The sequence below is a fragment of the Saccopteryx leptura genome, chromosome 3, assembly GCF_036850995.1.
Source record: "Saccopteryx leptura isolate mSacLep1 chromosome 3, mSacLep1_pri_phased_curated, whole genome shotgun sequence".
NCBI classification, from domain to species: domain Eukaryota; kingdom Metazoa; phylum Chordata; class Mammalia; order Chiroptera; family Emballonuridae; genus Saccopteryx; species Saccopteryx leptura.
The window spans coordinates 232,920,183-232,944,125 of record NC_089505.1 but is presented as its reverse complement, the minus strand read 5'-3'; the positions used below and the strand labels follow the sequence as shown (position 1 = coordinate 232,944,125).

Sequence of the window (23,943 nt, the reverse complement as noted above, 5' to 3'; positions counted from 1 at the left end):
ACCCCTCTTTAAAAATAATTAAAAAAACCTTGAGTAGTGAGGCATATGTTTATTATATTGATTATTTTGATGACTTCATGGATGTATACATATATCAAGATTTGTATGCTTTAAATATGTACAACTTATTATACCTCAAGTATGCCGTCATAAAGCTGTAAAATCAAAACAATCAAAATATAAAGGCTCTTTATTAAATCAAAGATTTATGGGGAGGCTGGAGCACTAATTCTGGGCAAGAAAGAATGAAGAAAGTTTGGCAGATAAAAGTACAGGCAAGATTGTGGAGCTAGAATAATTTGATAAAACTCTGTGTGAGCCACAACCAGGAGCCCTCACTGCCATCCCTGCAGGATCTCAGCTCCATCGCTGTTGTGAGTGAATGATCTCAGCTTCTTTCTCTTCGTACCATTACTTGGCTGTGCCATCCATTGTTATGCCTGGACCACATTCTAGGGCAATAGTTTCCAGAAAATGTGAAGGTGGAGGATCTGACACCCTCGATTCTGTAGTGGGAGCTATGACCCTGCCACTCCCAAGAAACTGCACTAAGGTGGGGAGGATGGAGAGGTCCCTCAACACATAAGAAGCGTTCTCATTTTGAGTAGTCAAGAAAGAAAAAGAACAAATGACTGTAGGTATCCATATGACATTGTTTCTGAAGGCATATGGAGCCCTTGGATCTTTCTGATGTATTTATTTGTGTAGCATTCTGCACCTCACACTACTAGCTCTCTAGTTAGTTAAGAACACTGCTAAACTACCCAGTTCTGACCCCTCTTTTGTTTACATACTGTGTATTTTCATTTGCAAGATCTGCTCCTCTGTTCTTTGGTATGTGCTACTGTAGCAGATATTTAATCTTAGAGGATGTGATAGGTTAAACTTTCTTTCCTAATACCTTTTTCAAACTATCTCTGTTTTTAGAAGCAGCCAGCTCATGCTTGTAATTTTTCCTAGTTCTATATTCTGGGCTAGCCCAACTCGCCCTCTAGTGGCCACTTGTTTAATCTTCCCACAGTTATTTAAAAGCCTATGTTTACAGACAGCGATTTTCAAACTTTTTCATCTCATGGCACATGTAAACTAATTACTAAAATTCTGTGGAACACCAAAAAAATATTATAGTATTTTACTCTGAAAAAAATATAGTTATAATTTGGATTCATCCACACTAGAGGGCTATTGTTGTGTTGGCTGTTATCATTTTTTTATTTGACAACCTAAGTTAGTGCCCATGACTAAATAGTCAGGCATTGTATGTTTTAAAATTTTTTGTAGTGCGTTGGTGGAAAATCTCTCCTTTAGACTTATAGCATTCAAAATTTGTATTGCTATTTACAATAAAAACTATATTATATATTTCAGCTCGGTTCATAAGCACACATATAACTAAAATAGAAAAAAAAACAGTATTTACCCTCATTGTGCAACATCTTGTGGAATTTTTTTATTCTAGTCTCCTTTCATTTAGAAAAAAATGTTAGTTTATCCACTAAACGGATTTAATGATTTCAAACACCAGTAATTTGCAACCCATATTTTGAAATCCAATGCTTTAAACTATTATTAAGTCTGACTTTTTCCTGTTAGCTAATAATAGGTATTTCTCTCAAAAAGAAATACACAAACACACACACACACAAAGCTGCTATTGGAAATTCAAATGTTGCTAGGCGTCCTATATTTTATCTGGCAACCCTACCTATGTAACAATGCTGAGTGATTCCAGGCCTATATAAAAGATTTTGGCCAAGGTCCCATCTCTTTTTCAAAGGAGGAAATTGATAAAACACTTTATTTTTACATAAGCTATGAGCCTGGAAAGATGACAACAGTGAGGTTAGGAGTGGTATGACGATCTAAAAATATTTAGATTCATTGAAATTCTCCTTCTTCACTCATATAAGTGATGCTTTTTCAATAAAGCATCATTTATTTAATTTTTAAAATTCATTCAATAATTATTTATAGAAAATCCTGCCAGATAGTAAGGCTTCCCAACTATAGTTCTGATTGAGACTAGAATGTTTCCAGGCCACAGGACAGAAAAACCACTGAAACCTTTTTTTGGAAGTACCCAGGAACCCTGGGCAGGTTGCTCAGTTGGTTAGAGCATCATCCTGACATGTCAAGTTTGCAGGTTTGATTCTTACAGGGAGATGGGGGTGGGGAGCAATAAAGAGGGAAAAATATACAGTGACAAAAAATGATTTGACTTTGGGTGATGGGCCCACAACCCAATCAACAGTTCAAATGCTATAAAGATGTTCAGCTGAATCTATGTACTCTTACTAATGTCACTCCATTAAATTTAATTTCTAAATTAAAAAAATGAGCTTGTAATTCACATGTTTTCATTTTATATTTTGTTTTTAGTAATTCATTTTTTATAAACGACTTTAAACCTGACCAGTTGGTGGTGCAGTGGATAGAGCATCAGACTAAGACGTGGAGGACCCAGGTTCGAAACCTTGAGGTCGCTGGCTCACCAGCTTGAGCACGAGTCACTGGCTTGAGTGTGGGATCATAGACATGAACCCATGGTCTCTGGCTTGAGCTCAAAGATCATTGGCTTGAAGCCCAAGGTCACTGGCTTGAGCAAGGGGTAACTTGCTTTGCTGGAGCCCCTGATCAAGGCACATATGAGAAAGCAATCAACCAGCAACTAAGGAGCCACATGAATAATTGATGCTTCTCATCTCTGTCCCTTCCTGTGTGTCTGTCACTATCTCTGTCTCTCTGTCTCGGTTACACACACACACATACACACACACACACACACACACACACACACACACACACAAGACTAATTTTTAGAATAGTTTCAGATTTACAGAATTATTGCAATGGTAATACAGAGCTTCCTTACCCTATACCCTGCACCCAGTTCTTCTATTAACAACATCTTCATTAAGGTACTACAGGTACTTGTTATGATGAATGGGCTATATTGACACAGTATGTTAATTAAAACATACTTTATTTAATAGAGTTCCTTAGTTTTTACTTAATGTCATTTAGACATTCCTTGTTTTTGGATACTGTAACTATTTTGAAGAAAACTGACCAGTTATGTTTTTATAATATACTTTCATGGAAGTTTGATTTTTCATTCCCATGATTAGACTAGAGTTATATATTTTAAGGAGGAAGATCACAGAAATAAAGTGTCCTTCTCATCATTAAATCGCAGGCACATACCATCAACAAGACTCAGCAGTTTTTCTGTTGCTGTTGATCATCTGGCTCGTGCTTGTCAGGTTTATCCCCGTTTCCGTTCTTTATTCTTTAGAACAAAATCACTATGTACAGCCCGCACTGGAAGCACCCTTCGTGAGCACAGAGGAACTCTATCAATTATTTGGATATTTTTCTGCATGAAATATTGGTATTTTCTTATATACTAGTTAGTTAATGTGATAATTATATATCGTTATAAATAAATATTAGTGCTATATTAATACATGCAAGTATATGAAAAAATGTTTGCTCTTGTTATATTTTATTGTGCATACAAATTAATTATACTAATGTTCACTCATGGATATTTGAATTATACATTGAGTTACAATGCAAAACTACTTGATTTCTTTTTTTGCTCAGATACTTCCAGCTTGGTCACTGGGAGCTTTCAGCTGGCTTCTGAGTCCCAACTTCAACAGTAGGTTTTTATTTTTATAATCACTTCTTTAATTTCTGGCACAATCAGATGCTCCTCTTTCACTTTCTGTTACCTTCTGTCTCAGATTCAACCATTGCTTCAGGAAGCTCTTGTTCTTTATATTGGGGAATGACATTAAAACCAAGATATTGGTACAAGGACTGTCTCACAGTTTCTGAGTATTGTATTTTTCCCCCTAGCTTTATTAAAGTATAACTAGTATACAAAAAATGCACATAATTAATGTATCCAATTTAGGAGTTTGGACATATGTATGCACTTATGCTACTATCTCCACAACCAAGATAATAAATAAATCTTTCACCTCTGAAAGTTTCCTTGTTTCTCATTTTTTGTTTACGGGTTTTTCTGTTTGTGGTAACAACACTAAACATGAGATCTACCCTCTTAACAAATTTTTAAGTGCACAATACCTTACTGTTAGCTACAGGCATGATGTCGTGTCAAAGATTATGGAAGCTTTTTCTGCTTCTATTAATATGACCATGGGATTTTTATTCTTTTTTTTTTATTAAAGTGGTGTATGACATTGATTGATTTGCATATGTTGAACCATCCTTGCATCCCCCAAATAAATGCCACTTGGTCATGGTGTATGAATCTTTTAATGTTCTTTTGAATTCAGTTTGCTAACATGTTTTTGAGGATTTTTACACCATAATTATCAAGGACATTAACATGCAGTTTTCTTTCCTTGTGGTGTCTTCAACTGGACAGATCTCAAAATGGTTCTTTTTTTCTCCACCAGAAGGATCTGGTGGGTGAAGTTAAGCTCATGAAAGAGGGCAAGCTCCTTAAAACTGTGGTCTCCGGGAATTTCTCAGTCTTAGACCCAGTCCACACTCAGCACTCAGCAGTTTGTCACAATTACCATTTAATGTTTTTGAGAGTTTAAGGTTTCAGCCGCTCCTGCTCTGGGTAAGCAGGAATTAGAAGGGTTCTGTGCACTCTGGGGCCTCGAAGACACCAGGGTTATCAGCCAAGGAAAAGTCATTGGTTTTCAAATTATCCAGATTTTTTACTTGCTTTAAGAAAGAGTAACAACTTCTAATGCTCTACATTTTTGAACTGTTATCACAGTCCAGGAAATAAATATTTTATAAAAGTTATGGCCCACGGTATATTGCAAATTAAAGAAAAAAAATCAATCCTCTGGCAAGTAATTGCAGAAGTGCTGTTATAATCCCATCAAAGGCTAACAATAACTCTGCTCATGCTGCTGGTGGCACACCACTAGGAGGACGGTGCAGTCAAAGTGTGAAGCCCAATATTTTGTCTGTTTGCAACACAAGTCCTACAAGAGCAGGGCCTAGATACTCATTACAAATGCACTGGTGGGCACGTACTCTTAGTCATTGTCCCAGGGGCCTGAATAACCCAGAACAAATGCAAGACCTAGATTTTCTGCAACACCCATGTGTTTCTCAGTTGTGCTGTGAAACTGGAACACAACACAGTACACAAGTACTAAATAAAATATTTATTATTACTCTCTGAGGCCTGAGGCCACATACACAGAAAAGCTTGACCTGAGGGTGAGGAGGAGGAATAGTCAAACAGAAGAGGTCGTGTTTGAGGGTGTTGGGAGATATTTCTTTCTGGGTGGGTCTTCACTTGGTCTCACGACGAGCTGTATCCCAAACTCATGTTGCTGACTCCCACCTGACCTACATCTTGAACTTGCAGATATACGGTAAGTTGTCAAAACAGTTATAATCTTTCCATTTCAGAAATCCTGGAGAGATAGAAGAGTTCAAGTGAATGGGGTTGGTGGAGCTTGTGACCCAAAAGAGAGGAATCCCAGACTCTGGCCTAGGATCCCTAGATGAGGGAGAATTTCCCCCTCATCTTTACCAGGGTTTCACTGTAGGAGAAGGAGACTCAAGGAAAGAAAAGACAAATCTATACTGCTTTTCCTAGCTCAGGAGAATTCCTGAAGGTCAGGTCAAGAAATGGGGGACAAGGGGCCAGGAAGGCTGGCCAGAAGATAGCGCCTCTGTCTCTTACCTGAGCTCCGTGACAGCGCCGCGCAGTAGCCGGGGTTTGCGATGGTGGCAGGATCTTTCTCCCAGGCAAGGAAATTCAGCACATCGTTGTTACTCCATTCCCATCCACCTCCATTGGGCTCATAGCCCTAGAGACAGAGGATGGAGCCAGGTAAGGTTGAGTGGTCATTAGAGTTCTCCGTGCACGATCCTCTCTTCAGCACCACGGAACTTGGTCTGCTATTCCAGATGTTGTCACAAAGCTTTCCACAGGGAAATTCTCCCTAATTCCTTGTTTCTATTGGCAATTCCCAAACTCAGTAATCACAGAAACTAATGGAACTACTCAGAATAACATGTTACTGGCTGGACAACAACTGGTGGTGCATTTATTATTACCCTGGGAACCTCAAAGACAATGTCTGCTCTGTAGGGAAAATGCATCATATCTTCATTTAGGATTCCTAAGCACAGTATGTATAAACTCACTGAAGCTCAGAGAATTGAATCACAAGGGGTCATATTTCAATTGCATAAAAATATGAACAAGAGGCAAATTAACTTCAGATGGAGACTATTAGCCTTCAGAGAGCTCAGGTCTTCACTTGACCTCTCCCGCACCCCAAATATCCCTCTAGATCTCTAAGCCCTGGAGTCCCTAGGGTATTTACTGGGCAGGCACTGGGGACAGGGAGTGGATCTGAATGGCTATAGCAGCTTCAGAGAAAACAGAAAGGAGATGTTATCACACCTGTGAGGGGTCATGAAACCCAATCCAGATGTATGAGCAGCTGTTCAAATTGTTCTTGACTACAGAAGCTAAGAATGATGCTTCAGCTGCACTGAGCACAGACACGAGGGATCCTGATGGTCGCTTCTGGCAGGCAATCTGTGGGGGGAAGAGAGAGACTGAGGAGGGTGTTGAGATGTCACTGGAGGTAGGGTAGGGCTGCGGTGGTAAGGAGGTGGGTGTATAAAGATGATGCTCAGTCTCAGCCTCGAAATTATCTGGAGAATGGAGACCACTCCTTCTTCCTTTGTCTTTAATTTCTCTCTCTTGTCTTCTCTAACCACAAATGCACCCACTCACATCTGCATCAGGCCAGGATTTTGGTGTCTTAAAGAAGGCATAGCAATGGGAGCGATAGGCAAAGGAGCCGCTGGGACAGCTGCTCCGTGGGGCAAGTTCCTTTTCAGAATCTTCACCTGGTGTGAAAGAAAACACAGAAGAGAAGTGGAATGAAGCAAGGTGTGGGAATGGGTGTTGAGAAGTAACCTTGGGGAATATTTGTGAGGTCAGTATTGGGGGAAGTAACACCAACTCTTGACTGTCTCTCACCTTTGTCAGCACATTCAGGATTTCTTGATCTTGAACGCATTAAATTAAGGACCATCTCTTTTTGGTCGACTCCTTTCCCTTTCTTAAAAAATTCAACACTTCCCCCACTCTAAACTGACTGTTCTCACACTGTGTCCTCCAATCATTCTTCTTCCCCTTATCTATCTACTGACACTGAATGCTTTCTCTCTTCATTTTGCCTGCATAAATCAGAGACCACTGAGAAAATGGAAATTATCCCAGTCCTTTGTTAATCAACCACTGTGGTGCCTCCCACAATGAGTTGAAGCAAAGGAAGGAGTGATGATGGAGAAATTGCAGGCAGTTTCATTGTGTGAGGATACACCTCACCGTTGCCACACATGCATCACACAGGAGGCTTCCTCCTCTTCCTGGCCCTGAGCAGTCACAGAGAACCCAGTGCCAGAGGCAGGGAAATCTCACCTTGCACCTGAGATAGGAGCATCAGGCAGGAGAGCAGCATCCAGGACACGCTGGGGAGAGCCATGGAAGGCAGCATCCTGTCTGTGACACGAAGAAGCAATCAGACACTATTAAAGAAGTGTGGTCAGAGACAGGGCGTGCAGGAGAGACCTGTTCTCCTCCTTGCACCTAGCTTTGGCTAGTGCCCTAGGAATAAGTTGATCTTGGTGATATCTATCCTTTTCTGTTATTCTGGTAATAAATGCAGATCTGTACACCTTATGATCCCTGAGACCTCCCAGTGCAGCCTTATCTGAGTCTCAGAGCGCCTATGTTTTCTGAAGATGAGAATCCTCCTAGAACTTTCCCCCAAATGTGTGAGGTCAACCCCTGCCGTGGCTCTCACCTTCTCTCAGCTCTCACTTACCTGTATTGCAGGTATCTGAGATGGTTGGTCAAGTCAGAAAAGACTAGGCTTTTATAAGAGGATCTGAGGGTGGGGTCCTGAAATGAATAACAAGAATGTAGAGCCAGGACAAGGATTGCGGGAAAGGGCTTGGCATTGGTTCAAGGAGGTTTGTGCCCTAGATTGTAGACTCTTTCCAGCAATGGGTGGGAATTCCCACAGCTGTTGTTTCTTTCCTCTTAGCAGGCCAGCACTTTCCTTAGGAACAGGTGGAGTTTGGACTTTTATCATCCTATGCCCAGATTTCTTGTTCTGAAAAACTTCCGGGATTGAAGGTAGCTCTGGGGCACTAATCTGATATTACATAGTTTAGAATATATGGCATTTAGATAAGGAAAATGTCAATAGTGTATTTTTTAGCAATTTGCCCCCAAACTCACTTCTTTAGGCATATATATATATATATATATATATATATATATATATATATATATATATTTATTTATTTATTTTTTAATTTTTTTCAGTATATAGATTTGTCTTTAAACCTTGTCATTTAGGATTACATAAAAATAAAATTACTAAGTAAAATTGGGTGGGTATAGGAATTGGAATTATTGGTGAGAACTAAGTATTAGTTGAGGGAAGAAAAATAATGACAATCAAGGGAAAGAGCAGTGGTTCAGAGTTTTTGTTGCAGCAGTTTTGTAAGTCAGTGGGAAAGCCAGCATTGGAAGGAACAGCAGCTGAACAGATTGGCCTTCCTCCAGCCACCTCTGTGTGGGAACACCGAGAACTGGTCCTCAGCTCAGCCCAAGTCTGACGGGTAGTTGGATACCTCAAAATGGCGTTCTTGGGTTGTGATCTTCCAACCCACTGGGGGTCCCCAAGACACTTTCGGGGAGATGGTGAAGTTGAAAATTTTATACTTCTACTAAAGTGTTATTTTTTTCCCCCACCAGGTTGACATTTGCACTGATGGGGCAAAAGCAAAGGTGAGTGAAAGTTCTGATGCATCAGCATTAATCAAGGCAGTAGCACCAAATTTTTTCTTTTTTCTTTTTCTTAAAGTGAGAGGAGGGGAGATAGTGAGGCAGACTCCTGCATGTGCCCCGACCAGGATCCACCCAGCAACCCCCCTCTGGGACGCATGCTCCAGTTCCGAGCTATTTTTAGTACCTGAGGCTGATATGCTCCAAGGGAGCTATCCTCATCACCTGGGGGGCCCTACTCGAACCAATCGACAACAGGGGAAGAGGGAGAGGAAAGGGGGAAGAAGAAGAAGGTCACTTCTCCTGTGTGCCCTGGCTGGGAATCACACCAAGGATGTCCATACGCTGTGCTGAGCCTCTATACACAGAGCCACCGGCCAGGGTCGAGCACCGATCTTTCTAATTAGTATTTTGGGTTTCTTGCAAAAGAAAGACAGACTCATAGATGGAAAGCAGGCTGACAGCTATATTCTTTATATCCATAAACTGGCAAGAAACAATAAAGACATTTTTTTTACTGAAAAATGTTCTTGTTGAAATTAATAAAACAGTAAAAATAATTAATTTTAGTGAATCTCAAATTTTGGATAAATTTTTTAATATATACTGTATGACTAAATAGGAAGTCTCCTTAGTAAAATACAATGGTTGTCTTGAGAAAAAAAGCATTTTAGCAGTTTTAAATCTACAGTTTTCATGGAACACCATTCTTACTTGAAAAATGGACTGAAAGAAAAAGTTGTCATTCTCTTTTTTTTCTTCGTCTTCTTCTTCTTTTCCAAGTGAAAGGAGGGGAGATAAAGAGACAGGTTCCAGCATATGCCCTGACTAGGATCCACTTGGCAACCTCCATCTGGGGCCAATGTTCTGCCCATCTGGGGCCATGCTCACAACTGAGATATTTCTAGCATCTGAAGTAGAGGCTACACAGAGCCATCCTCATCCTCAACACCTAGTGCCGATGCGCTTGAACCAATTGATCTACAGCTGTGGGAGGGGAAGAGAGAGGGAGAAAGAGAAGGGAGAGGGGGAGGAGTGGAGAAGCAGATGGTCACTTCTCCTGTGTGCCTTTTCAGGAAACCAAACCTGGGACACCCACAACCGGAATGACGCTCTACCATTGAGCCAACCGGCCATAGCCAAAAGTTGTTCTTCTCATGTGGCATTTTTTGATTTTTTTGAAAATTATCAAAATGAGTTAGCAAACAAATATTTTTAAAAATACTGTTTTAATATCCAGTATTATAAATATTAGTAATTCATATGAATAAAAATTATTTGCAGTCTTCAGTTGTTTTTAAGAGTGTAAAAATGTCTTGAGATAAAAACACTTTGAGAACCTCTGATAACTTTAGGTTACTAATGTCCAGGAAATACAGGGAACAGAAATATTTTATGTTGCAACACAGCAATACAGTAAGCATAGCTTAGCAGGTGGAAAACTTTAAGACAAATGACTTCATTTCCTTAGTAAATAAACTTAAAAAATAAAGCAATATATTTTTTTATAAAAAACACTTACTGAGATGATACTGTTTAACAAAGTTCAGGTGCACAATTCTACAGCACATCTTCTGTACACCGTACTGTGTGTTCACCACCCCAAGTCAAGCCTCTATCACCATTTCTCCCCCGATTACCTCATTCACCTCACCTCCCTCCCTGGCAGTCACCACAGCATTGTCTGCGTCCATGAGATGTTTTTCTTTGCATTTTATGCTCAATCTCTCTACCACCCTAACTGGCCTCTCAACAGATGTCAGCTGAGGTACATTCTCTAGTCCTCCCACTGTTGGCTGGAGAGCTGGAATATCATGAACTAGGATCAAGAGACCCTCTGGAAGATAGGTACTGCTTCCATATTAAAATCTCAGATAATCTTTCTATCTTACTGCACCAGAGGGATCATTTGTGAGCGAGCTTTGAGAAAAAAACACTGTCATAAAATCTGTCTTGAGATGGAGCCATTAACGGAGAATTTTCACTTTGTTATTTAGATATTTTATTATTTGGCTATTGGAAACTACTTACATCCAAAATGAAAACACATAGACTAGCAGCTCCTTGCATATTTGCATAAATGATTATACTTAAAGAAGCAGCATGCAGTATTGTCAATGGAATAACTTTATTTGAAGTGTAATAATTTGAATTGTGTGAGCTCAGACCCTGTGGGGCTTGAGAAGAGGGAGCACTTTGCTTATAGTAGTTATTATGGCATATATATGAAACATTATCAGGGAGGAATTCAGTTATTAAAAGGACATATTCTTTCAGAAAACCTTTTTGACAGAGACAGAGAGTCAGAGAGAGGGACAGACATACAGGAAGAAAGAGAGATGAGAATCTTCAATTCTTTGTTGTGGCATCTTAGTTGTTCTTTGATTGCTTTCTCATATGTACCTTGACTGGGTGTGTGTGGGGGGCTATAGCAGAGCGAGTGACCCTTTGCTCAAGCCAGCGACCTTGGGCTTAAGCCAGAGACCTTGGGTCATGTCTATGATACCACACTCAAACTAAGTGAGACCAAGCTCAAGCCAGCGACCTCAGGGTTTCAAACCTAGGTCCTCCGTGTCCCAGTCTGACACTCTATCCACTGTGCTACCATCCAATCAGGCCAAAAAATTAGTAAAGTTTTATAAGTGCTGTTTCTAATTAATCCTTATTCTATGGGTCAGTTGGAGTCTAGTAGGAAGACCGACTGTGTATAATACTACACTGGAATTTGAACTAAATTAAAGGGCAGAAAAGGAAACACAGGTCAATGCAGAAATAAGTTATATGGAAAACAGTGTTCAGCAGGTTAAATTTAGAGACCATTTACCTAAAATAAATAAAAAAGAAAGGGTTAAGAGCAGGAAGAAAACTTCAAATAACCTGAAATTCTTCAGATAGCTGATCTAGTGTGTTAGCTAGAGTTAAGAATTCAGAGTGAAAGAAAATTTTGCTCCTTAACCTCACATTTCATGGTCCAAAGTGAGAAGAAGAAAGAGGAAAGAAATTTTACAGAAAATGCTACTCAAAGCACAGTGCATAACATCCAAGGCTTTCTGCTTTTCAAACTCCCTTTTCTCTTTATATTTCATAGGTCAACTTTTGTTGCTCAGGGGAGAATGGAGACATGAATAAGATTCTATTTTAATTGAAGCAACGACCAAGAGTTAGGTCAGAATCAAAACTCAGACACCAACCTGAGGATTAGATAAAAATGGAATAGTAAGTAAAGCAGGTAAAATAACCAGATGCCCCAAACTATGCTCCAATCAAAAAATAAACAATATGTCTGAAAGCTGAGACTGATCCAAAACAAGTGAGGAGAATCAGGGGCAGAACACTCCAAAAACAAATTCTAGAGGACCATACCTCAGGAAATGGTGAGAATGCTGGCTCCAGTCTTGGAGGGTACTTGAAATTTGGTGACTCAACCAGACTAAGGAACCTGGGTGGGTAGAGTAGAGAAAACATGGGATTGGGATTGCCAGTAGGATTCCTAGGCTGGAAATGATCTGAGAGAGTATGAAGGCTTTGAAGTTATGGTGCTCACTTTCCTATTCAAGATGTCCCCCTGGGCTTCTAGATATTTATGCATGTTTGTCCCCATGCCAGCCTAGAGAGTGGATTAATGGAAAGGGTAATCCATGAGGCACAGTGATTAAGGGTTGGGCTCTCAAATCTGACAGACTCATTTTAGGAGTTTGAGGCAGTAATTAAATAAAATAATAAATGAATATCCTTAAGCATTATGCCAGACACATACAATCACGGAATAAATGGCAGCTAACAATAATATTGTCTTCACTGCCTGGTAGTATCATAGGGATGCTCAATAATTCTTAGTGGAATGCTTTATAGATGTAAGTTACAGAGAAGTGACTACTCTGAATTGTTTGTGTAGCTTACTCATTAGTTGATCTAACCTTTAACAATGTTCCCTTGAGTACAAGCCAGCAGTGATGTCCAACCTTTTATATTCTCTGTATATCCTTAGATGCAATATGTAGCATCCACCGGGTATGAGAACAAACGTCGGAGACTTTCAGGAGTTAAGATGTTACTTTATTGGCCAGTTTAACCTGCGCAGGGGCAAACTCCCAAGATGTCCAGAGACACCGTGCTCACGAGGAGCTGCAAACGGAAGCCGCACCTGGAGCTTACAGTCAGGCCCTTATATATCCTAAGTGAGCAAGCATAGTACAGAAGCAGATGTGGCAGTTTAGCTATTGGCTGGGGAGGTCACACGTAGCATAGCAACAAGGGCCGGCATAGCAACAGGGGCCGGTTTTAGCTTAATGGCGAATTTCAAACCTAAACTTCTGATAAGGGTCTCTGACCTTCTTTGTTCCCAGCCTCACAGGAGCCATATCAGCACTTACTGTTCCTTCAATAGTTACACTCTTTGCAGCACTCCCTGTTCCTTCAATAGTTACACGCTTTGGCAGCCCCAGTACTCCCTGAATCTAACACAATGAAATAGTATTTATTTTCTTAAGGTGCTCAGATGTTACTAATGTAAGAAAGAACTTTACTCATAAACTCACTTACCAGGAAATTGCCAAACTAATTTTTTCAGGCGCTCATCTGATTACAGACACCATTTACTCAGCACTAATTTTGTGCCGGGCACTATGCTAAGAACTGTATATAAAATAATTTATGCATTACATTTAATATCAACAATCATTATTATGAGATAGGCATACTTACCTTGTTTTTCACACAAGTAAATGACGCTTTGGAGAGGCTGAATAACTTGGTCACGGTTCCTCAAAAGTAACAGAATAGGAGTAAAACCCAGACCCCAAAGCTCTGGTCTTAATCACTGTTATTCACTTCCAGAGGAAAGAGATTTTTTTTCCCCCTATAAAAAATAATAAAAATGTATTGGCCTTGGCCCTGGCTGGTTGGCTCAGTGGTAGAGCATCGGCCTGGTGTGCAGGAGTCCTGGGTTCAATTCCCAGCCAGGGCACACAGGAGAAGCGCCCATCTGTTTCTCCACCCTCCCCCTCTCCTTCCTCTCTGTCTCTCTCTTCCCCTTCCGCAGCCAAGGCTCCATTGGAGCAAAGTTGGCCCGGGGGCGCTGAGGATGGCTCTGTGGCCTCTGCCTCAGGCGCTAGAATGCCTCCGGTTGCAACAGAGCGACGCCCCAGATGGGCAGAGCATTGCCCCCTGGTGGGCGTGCTGGGTGGATCCCAGTTGCGCGCATGCGGGAGTCTGTCTGACTGCCTCCCCATTTCCAACTTTGGAAAAATACAAAAAAAAAAAAAAATGTATTGGCCTTTGCTGCAAGTCCATTACCTTCTGCAGCATGTGAGAGAAAATATTTTTCCTAAGATCTTTAATTTACCATTGGAATGGACCTGACATTTAGAAAACCTAAGCCCCGGAAATCAGATTTCTGAGATATGTACATGGCAAGGATTGAAAACACCAGGGAAATTCTGTGACCAATGCCATGGATGGTTATTTTCTAAGCTACGTTAACCTAATGAATATTAAGCTGTGCACACTGGAGTTAATGGTCTCTTTACTGACACAAGTACAATACTATCAATTCCTTGTTTCTGGAACAGCACTGATATTGTCCCTGTACCCACAATAAATCCAAATGCTGTGAGCTCCAACTTCTCTTTGATTGAGACAATTTTCTTAAATTGCCAATACTGTTCATTATTTCCAGCATTCAGCAGCAATGAGTTAAATTCTGAAAAGGTCCAATTAATTGTTCTCTGACATGATAGGTTTTTGAAAAGTTTCATCCGAGTTGATATATTCATTAATTTTAGAACATCTTATTTGCTTTCTGCTAATGGGATTTTCAGCAGGTGATTGGTCACCTTTCTTAAGCCTCATGCAGAGTTTAAATGTCATTTTATACCAAGATATTTACTGCACAGACTATTGGTCTAATGAATTTTGGAGAGCAAGTAGGAATTGCTCTAAGTTATTCTTGTATGCCGTTGCACCATTGGCCTTAAAAATGTCATTGCAATTTCTTGGTAACGGACATATACTCACATGCATGAATTTAGGTACATGGGTGTGTGAAATGGGTATGTTCAGAATGGAGATTTTTATTTACAAAATTTAAGACGTGTTCCACCATTTTTTCAGATGGAACTTTTTCCCACAATTGTTCCAGCTATAGGTAACACAAGAGTTTGATTGCAGTATATTCTGAAAAATCCGTCTGAAGTGGGAAGGTATGCTAATCAGCATGCCTACAAATCACAGGGAAGATTCATTAAGAGGACAGTGCTTCCAAATTCAGAATAGTAAGTGTGAAGGATAGGTACAAATAGTGCATTAGATACAGTTTTCTTCATCCAAAAGGATGAACTGAGGATAAAGGTCAGGGTTGAGAAGCTGCAGTGGCTTTAGGCCTCAGAGATTTGTATAGCATTTGGGGGATCTGAGACAATACAAGAAAATATCAGCAGTCTTGGGGAAAGGTGCTGTCAGGCATAAAACTGGATTATCGACCCCTGATAAATTCAGGGGCACGTAATAAAACAAAATCTGAAACTTAGGCAAGCTGAATAGGCTGACAGTATGAGGAAGACTAATTTGTCTCAAAGGCAACCTGAGGATCCATTCCCAGTTCGGCAGTTTCTAGGCTGGAAGCATGAAGAGTAAACTCAGATTCCATTCAATTATGGGTAGATCTACTGAGACACTGCCCCCTTGGTTTGGGATTGGCTGTGTGTCTGACATGAGTGAAACCAGTGTGGAGATAATGGTACTCAGACCCCATCAATTTTTCTCCAGCTTCCAACATCTGACAAAGATTCCTCCTTCCCAACGAAACAGTCATTTTCTTCTTCCTTATACATTTCCCAGCTTGTTCCCAGTTAACATTTAGGTCCCAGCTTAAACACCACTTCTTCAGAAGGCCTTTCCAGACATCTTGTCTAGATAGGGTTCTTCTGCTATGTGTTCGCATAGCATATTGACTCTCTGCATTTAATTGCAATTATTTACTCAATACCTATTTTCCCTTCTAGATGATAAGATCAATGAAGGAAGACTACAGTTTTCTGACTTGCTGCAATATCTGAGCCTTAATATGGGATCTGGCCTGAGTTGGAGCCAACTGAGATCCATAAGTAGATTTTCCTAAGAGACCTGTGACTATAATTGTTGGAGCTGAGGCCCCAGGTTTTCTGCCTTCTAATACACTGGGGCTTCAGTTTAGATAACAGAAAAAATATTCTGCAGTGCAAGACTGCTATTCTAAATCCTGAAGACCATTTGATTTGCTTGGACAATCAATGAATTTGGACTTGATCTCAGGTGTCAACTGTCCACTCCTGAAATGGTGTCCTTATGACCCTTTCTGGTTCAGAGGTATGATAGGAGACTCTAGTGAGACCAGTGATGTAAAAATGTTCTGAGGAAACTATTTTGTATCCAAGGACAAGCATACAGATCACAGTACTATTCTTTTCACAGTACTTTCCATCTCAAGCTTCAACTACTTTTTATGAGGTCATTTGGACTGGGATTTTAGACATATAAAATATGTATGTATATTTTATGTGGGATTTTATCTATATAAAATCTCAGTCCAACTGTATCAAAATAATGTCCAATTAACTCATAACTTACTCAAGGTCAGTAGAAGAACTGGAATTCATTTCTAATTCTTTTAAAAACAAATTTTCCTATGTAAAATTTTAGTGGAGCTCATTGTGGTGAATGAATATTTATTTATATTTTTATATTAAGTGAAAGAGGTGGAAAGCTCTATTTTCTCTGTTTTATCAGTAGGAACTTAAAACTTTGGATGTTTGTTCTCTAGCCTCCTGTGGTTTAACACATCTGGTTTAGAGAAGTTAAGAGTTGACCTTGTACCTTACCAGCTGCTCATTAATGCAGATACTCAACTTGCAGGGAGTGAGCACGAATCAATAAACTTCTCCTCTGCAGAGGAGAAGTCCTCTGCAGAGCGTATGGCTCACAGGTCAGCACTATTAATGGGGACTGAAGGGTGGTCAGGGACATTGCTTTCAAAATGAGAAGACAATAGGAAAATGCCAACTGTTTGAATTACAGTACTTAGCAGAATATGCTTACTCTGGTATTCTTGGCTTATGCTCAAGACAAAAGCAAAGATCCTCAACTCCATAATTATAACCTTTATTCACCCCTCTCCTCTCTATAAGAAATGTCTCAGTGATACTCTAAAATGGGTTTTAATTATCCCACAGGGAGATGGTTTGTGGTAAAGTGAGTAGTTTTTTCCCTCTGGCTATATACACTTTATATGTGCTTTAAATAAAGTGTTGGGTTCTTCCTTTCAGATCATAAAATCAGGCCCGCAGCAAGCCAAAGCAGCACGGGGCTGCGATTTAACAGCACAGTCACTAAATGTATCCCAACAGCAGGGGATGCCATGGAGATGATGCTGTTCTTCTGGGGAGCAGCCTGGTCCACACCAGGTTCTACTTAAGGCCACATCTTGCAGAGGAGTGAAGAACTGAGATGTCAGGTCAGAAATGACTTTACAGATGTGCTTTCACAGTTCCTGACTAGGTGAGATAAGTCAAGTAACTTAACTTCTTTCATCGGTGACTAGATGGAGACACTATCTCAAGAGTCTTCTGGGAATCAAGGAGAAACACTGCCTTTCCTGGCCCAGCATGAGAGTAATGAGGCTGGCACAGCCCTTCAGATCCAATTATCACGAAGTTCACTTTCTAGTTCACTCTCCAACTATGTGTCTGAATGCTGTCATCTCAGCCTCAATTTTTTCTTCCTCTATAAAATAGTGATAATAACATCTACCATTCAGTCTTCTTTTTAGGATGAGCAAATATTTGTTAACAGCTTCTGAATCATGATCCGTCTTCTAACTTTCAACACCCACTCTTCGCACGCTCCTTGGTAAGGTACACTCAGTGATCCCACAGCCATTTGTCACATTCCACCATCTAGTCCGGGACAGTAATTTCTTTATTTGTTGTCTGAGAATTTAGACCTCCTTTTATGTCTCTTTAAGATAAAAATTATCTTCAAATTAATTGTTTAATGAGTTGTTATAAGCCTAACAAACTTTAAAAGATCTTTATGGAGACATCACTCTCTAAGCTCAAACAAGGTAAAGGAGGGAAAGATGGACCTTCCCCCATTTTATGTGATAGCCTGTGAGAGGGTTTCCAAAGCACTGCCGGGACCCTTCTGTTTGGGGATCACTCCCACCTAAGCCCCACTGTTTCAGTGCATTTTTACTGGACCAGATTTTTCTGTTTTCAGCTAGACAACCATCTGCCTCTCTCCCGAAGAGCAGACATGGATCTGGGCAATGAGGCTGGGACAGGTTTTGTGTGATGGTAACAATACTGGTTTCTGAATCACTCTTCCTTTTTTATGGCTTAGGCTTTGTGACAGAGCTAGACTGGTTGGCCTGTTCCTCTCTTCTTGGTAGGTGCTTTCCCAAAAGGGAGCTCTTTGTCATCCTAGTTGTAACTCCCATTTATAAAGAACTTGTTCTTCATGTTTGGAGCACTTTATGAAGAATAAAATGCCCCACAGACTGAAAACAAGACTCCTCAGTATCCTACAGATAAATAAGATTCAGGGCCCTGGCCAGTGGCTCAGTGGATAATGCATCGGCTTGGTGCATGGACATCCTGAGTTCAATTCTGGTCAGGGCACACAGGTGAAGCAACCATCTGCTTCTCTCTTCTTCCCTCTCCCCTTTTCTCTCTCTCTCCTTCCTGCAGCAGTAGCTCTATTGGTTCAAGCATAGCACCAGGGGCTGAGGATAGCTGAGTTGATCTCAGCACACCAGCCTCAGGTGCTAAACATAGCTCAATATTTGAGCATTGGCCCCAGATGGCATTGCTGGGTAGATCCCAGTAAGGGTGCATGTGGTAGTCTGCCTCACTATCTCTCCTCCTCTCACCTAAAGAAAAATAAAAATACAAATAAATAAATAAATAAATAAATAATATTCTGATGGGCTGGAGCACTTTCAGATAGTTGCTGAAACATACCTGAGTCCAAAATCTAGGCACAGCTTTGGGTCAGTCTGATACTGTGGAGGTAAAGGTGAAATCAAGGACCCAGGATAAATGTTATGGGCTTACCTCGGTAGAGGAGCAATATGAACAGGAGATAAGATGTGATAGAGCTGCTAGAGCTGGGGAGCCCAGTTAATAGTTTGTATATTAAAAATGCTATAAGCGCTGGAGAGAACGTGTAATCAAACTGCTATCACAGTGATATTAGTGATGCTTGCTATTGGTATGTGATTTTATCATTTTATTATTTTTCCATTGGTTCCTTAGCATATGGATGAAAGGAGAGAGAGGTTCAGAGGGGTGTCAGTAATCCAAACTTACATGTAAGGAAACTGAATCTCAGAGATGACACATAGCCTGTCTAAGTGCCCATATCTGTGAGATATAAAGTCTGGTTAGAGGCTAGGTAACAGTCATACATATACCTGGAAGACAACTTTGATTATGGAATATGGAGATGACTTTGAATTTGGATATGTTGGTTTAAATGGTTGATAGGAACCCCAAGGGGAAATGTGAGAGAGATTAGGAACAAGGTCAGTTCGAGTTTTACAGTGGAGTCTCTTATGAGAGATAATCCCCACATCACTTGTGTGGGGATTGAAGGACAGAATTCAGTGGGAGCAGTGAAACCCCTGAGCCCGCAGCTGTAAGAAGGCCTGGACGACAGCAGTCAGACAGTGCTCACACTTCTCTTTTTCCACATTTATGCTGTGCTTTTCACAAATCCTCCTGTTTATGTCCAACTATGTCAAGACTCAGCAAGTGTAGGAATTGTGTCTTTTAAATGTTCCATGGTACCTAGTGCCGAACTGGATACAGAGGACTTCAAAGTGTGGGGAAATTCGACATCCAGATCACTCATTAGTCCCTGGAAATTCTCTAGACCCAGCTGTCTGTGACAAGTAAAACAATGTGAATAAATATATATAAAGGTTGTGTGATTTATTACTTCTGTCATGTTGCAAATAAAATCTTCAATTATTAAAAAAAGAAATAAACAGAAGGAAAAAAGAATGTTAGCCTACAGCAAAAATGTGGAAATACAATAACTTGAAGGTAAACTGCTGCATTTTTTAATAAAGAAGGTGGCTAAACAATCGGGCCCCTCACCTGCCACCTGTGTGTGTTCAGCTTCAGGCTACAGTCACTTGGAATATTTATTGACCTTTGAAATTACATTCAACACCTGACATTTCTTGGCACAGTTATCTTTATTAAGTTCTATTATCAAGACCATCTGGGTTTTTTTCTGCCTGAGCTGCTGCATGTACCTTCAGCCTTTGAGACCCAACTCTTCTAGAATGAGTAGAAGACCCCTCAACAAGAAGTGGTTGTGTCAACAGCAGTGGCAGAAGCCAGAGGGAGTGAGAAATGGCTGGGAACACCAACTGGAAGGAAGGTCTACAAAGTTTCTTTTTTTGTGGAATTCCTTTGCCATAGAATTATTGACTCTTAGGGTTGGATGATACTTTAAGATTCATCTAAACCAACTCTATCTAAAGTTCAAGTTCCTCCAGTGGCAGTGAACTCACTCTCCTTGAACCAGATGTTTAGATCTCAGCCCCAGCCTTCTTGCTGCCCTACACTCCGGTCTCATCCTTTATAATGTGACAGGGACATCAAGGGTGCTGGCCAAGGATGCAGGACCCATGAAGATGACTCTGGGGCGGGATGGCAACAGACATTTCCTCACCTTTGATGCAGGGAGGATGCAGCAGTTGTTCAGGGGAGGAAAGCACAGCAGGTTCCCATTCAAAGCTGTAAGCGCAGAATGCACTATGTGGGTGATAAATGTCTGCCACGCTTAAGAAGGGGAGAAAGGTTTGAGGCAAAATAACCAAATGGTCAGCTCAGTCTATTTATTTTCCCTAAAAGGGGAACTTAATTTTTTGAGGGGGGGGACAGGAGGATAGTGTCACTAGACAGAGCTTTCCTTACTAGTGCTTTCTGTCTTACTGTCCTATAGAAGTGTTTCCCAGGCATGAAGAACTCCTCCAAACCCCCACAGCAACGAGAGTTTGCTAATCTTTCTATCTTTTTTTTCTGCTGTCCCAACTTAAAAAAAATTTTTTTTTGGCCCTGGCCAATTGGCTCAGCAGTAGTTGTCACCCGGCATGTGGAAGTCCTTGGTTCGATTCCGGTCAGGGTACACAGGAGAAGCGACCATCTGCTTCTCCACCCTCCCTTCATATCTCTCTCTCTCTCTCTCTCTCTCTCTTCTCTCTTTCTTCCCGTCCCACAGTCATGGCTCAAATGGTTTGAGGAAGTTTGCCCCAGATGCTGAGGATGGCTCCATAGTCTCACTTCAGGTGCTAAAACAGCTAGGTTGCTGAGCAAATGGAACAACGGCCAGAGATGAGCAGAACATCCCTCCTAGAGGGTCTGCCTGGTGGATCCTGGTCTGGTGCATGTGGGAGTTTGTCTCTGCTTCCTGCATCTCAATAATAATAATAAAATAAATTTAAATAGCTTTAAGGAAAATATAAAGTTTTGGAAAAAGGAGCTTTGTTTTGAAATTTACTGGTCTGTGACCTGAGTCCAGTGTTTTACCCAGGGAGGATCTTGTCCTTGGGTTTTTGCACAGAGGCCAGATTTTGTAATTAGCAGACTCAGGATCTATTTTTGCTGCTAACTGCATGATCAAGAGGAAATTGTTAATCTCTTTATTTATTTTGTTTTTTAATGAAGTAACGATCAATCCTTTATGGGTGAAATTGTAGGTAGAGCGCAGAGCGCATTCCTAACAGCTGTGGCTGATGCAATGCTGTGAGAACACTCCAGCACCTGAAACCCTCCTAGGCACACCCAGGAGGGAGCTCGTCCGCTGTGAGGAGGTGACTCAGTGCCAACCAGGCAGCTCCCTGACCTTTCCAGCCATTGGCTGTGAAGGACACGCTGTAACACCCTATAGGCTGAACCTGTGTATATAAGCTAGCTTACTTCCTGAATAAATCGGATCTGCGTCACTGAACCTGGTCCCCAGAGTCAGGTCTCTGCGTCTCCATCCTCCTCACCCCCGGTGGGCCTTGTCCACATGAAATAACTATAAAAGTACTTTAATGAGGTATAAATCTCTCTATCAGCACTGTCCAATAAAAATAAAATGCAGCCCTGGCATTTTTTGTCCAAAACACAGAGTTTGCCGGTTTGATCCCTGGTGAGGGCACATGCAGGAAGAGCTATATGTTCCTGTCTCTTTTCTCTTTCTTCTCTCACTAAAATTAATAAATAAAAATAAAAAAAGAAATTAAAGGCAAACCACATGTATATTATTAAATTTTCTAGTAACTACATAAAAATGTAAAAAAACTCAATGAAATTAATTTTTATAATATATTTAATTTAACTGAAAATATCCAAAATATCATTTCAACATGTAATCAATATAAAAAATTTTAATAAGTTATTTCACAGCATTTTACCTTGTCTTAAAAGACCATTTTGTATCTTATACTTACTGCACACCTCAATTCAGACTAGCCAGATTTTGATTACTCAACAGGCACATATAATAGTGGCTATAGTATGAAACTACATAGCTCCATAAAATGATTAATTGTGTGTGTGTGGGGGGGGGAGCTTTTTAAAAAACATAGCAGGGCTTTTCAAATGTTGTCACTACCATGCATATGTTTAAAAAAAATGACGAAAGAAAATTCTGCCCCCCTCCACAGCTGATAAATTCTACTATGGGACAATAATTTACACGTTCATTTGAATGAACAACATATTAAACCATTAGCAGCTCTTAGTTTTTTAGGGACCAAGCATCTCAGAGCTCTCCTTGCAACTGCATTTGAGGAACAGAAGATGAGAGAAAGAGCAAAGAACCTTAAAATGCTGGAGGAAAAGAAAGCCCAGAGGTGGGATGAATAGGCAAGAAAGACAGGCTGGGAGACCCAGAGAACAGCTTGCTAACATTGCGATGTTGACAGGTCTGTGACGTTTTGTACAGAGGCTTAGAGGGCCTCTCCCCTGAAGATCCAGGGCCCTCTGACTGAGCACGCACTTATCCTCCATGGAATGTGGAGGGCGAGTGAACAGCTTCTGTCTGACTCCTGGTGGTTCCTGCCAAGCTTGAATTAAATGCCTCCTTTACTTAACCTATGGTCTCAGGCAGAGCCCTGGAGCCCCCATCTGCCCCTGGAGCCCTGATTCTAGCCTCTCAACTTCTGTGTCTTCCAGATACACACGTACAGGCTCTTGGAGGTGACAGCTTCACTTCTTTAGGTGTGGCTTAAAAATACTTGCCCAGAACATCAATTTTTGAGAAGTTATAAACACAAAAATGTTATCAGGTCCAGGCAACAAAGTCCGATTATTTTCGAGGACATTGAACTAAATAATCAACATGCAAACAATCATACATAATGATTAATAGTAATTAAAAAGTAATTACCTTTTTCAGTGTAGTCTTGACCTCAACAACTTGAAATTTAACTGTTGTTGAAGTGACAGGTACAAAAGGGTCTCCTGGTTTTGCTCTTTCTCTGCCTTTTTCATTAGTTGTTTCTTTTGTGCCCCTGAAATGTTGCAGGCTGCACTCACTCAAGACGTGTTTAACCCAGAACTGCTTTGACTCATGCGATAAGACTCGATGCAGGCAGCTGTGTTTCCTGACATTCTGCTTCTGTACCCGCTTCGCTCCCTAAGAGGAGAGGAAGGCGTAATGTGGTCAGGGGCAGGAAGACACCAGTGATTCTCAACTGGGTGTGACCCTCAGTGTCCCCACTACAGATTTTTGGCAATGTCTGAAAACAGGTTTTGGTTGTCACAGCAGGGAGGTGGGCTACAGACACCTTCGGGAAGAGGTGACATTGAGAGAACCTTAATGGTAAGGAGGAGGTAGCCATTAAGATAGGGTTGGGGAGGGAAGATCGAGGGGTGGGGGTGGAGGAGGTCATGACGAACACAGCAGGTTGTGTGCAGGGATAATACCCTACCCAGTGAGGTTGAAACAACATATGAAGCAGAGTAGTCACCATGTCACTTGCTGTTTGGACCTAACTCAGAGGCAGATTTAATGGTGGGCTCATGGAGTGTGCGCTCTGGGCCCTGACTTCTGAAGGGCCCCGCAAAACTCCAACT

General features: G+C 40.9%; 1 protein-coding gene across 1 annotated transcript; it reads right to left on the bottom strand.

Annotated features, from left to right (window-relative positions):
- Positions 1 to 5,150: 5,150 nt before the first annotated feature.
- Positions 5,151 to 7,601, bottom strand: LOC136397854 (lithostathine-like). Its single transcript, XM_066372342.1, has 5 exons — positions 7,454 to 7,601; positions 6,761 to 6,876; positions 6,422 to 6,559; positions 5,693 to 5,819; positions 5,151 to 5,420 (listed from the first exon to the last, which is right to left on the bottom strand). The coding sequence occupies exons 1-5, from the start codon at positions 7,527 to 7,529 to the stop codon at positions 5,353 to 5,355; spliced, it is 525 nt and encodes a 174-aa protein (XP_066228439.1). The 5' UTR covers positions 7,530 to 7,601; the 3' UTR covers positions 5,151 to 5,352.
- Positions 7,602 to 23,943: the final 16,342 nt, after the last annotated feature.

Coding starts and splice junctions, on each gene's coding strand:
- LOC136397854 (XM_066372342.1), bottom strand. CDS start 7,529: ATGCTGCCTTCCATGGCTCTCCCCAGCGTGTCCTGGATGCTGCTCTCC. Junction 6,877..7,453: donor GCTCCTATCTCAGGTGCAAG/GTGAGATTTCCC, acceptor CTTTCACACCAG/GTGAAGATTCTGAAAAGGAA. Junction 5,820..6,421: donor GGTTTCATGACCCCTCACAG/GTGTGATAACAT, acceptor CTCTGTCTCTAG/GGCTATGAGCCCAATGGAGG.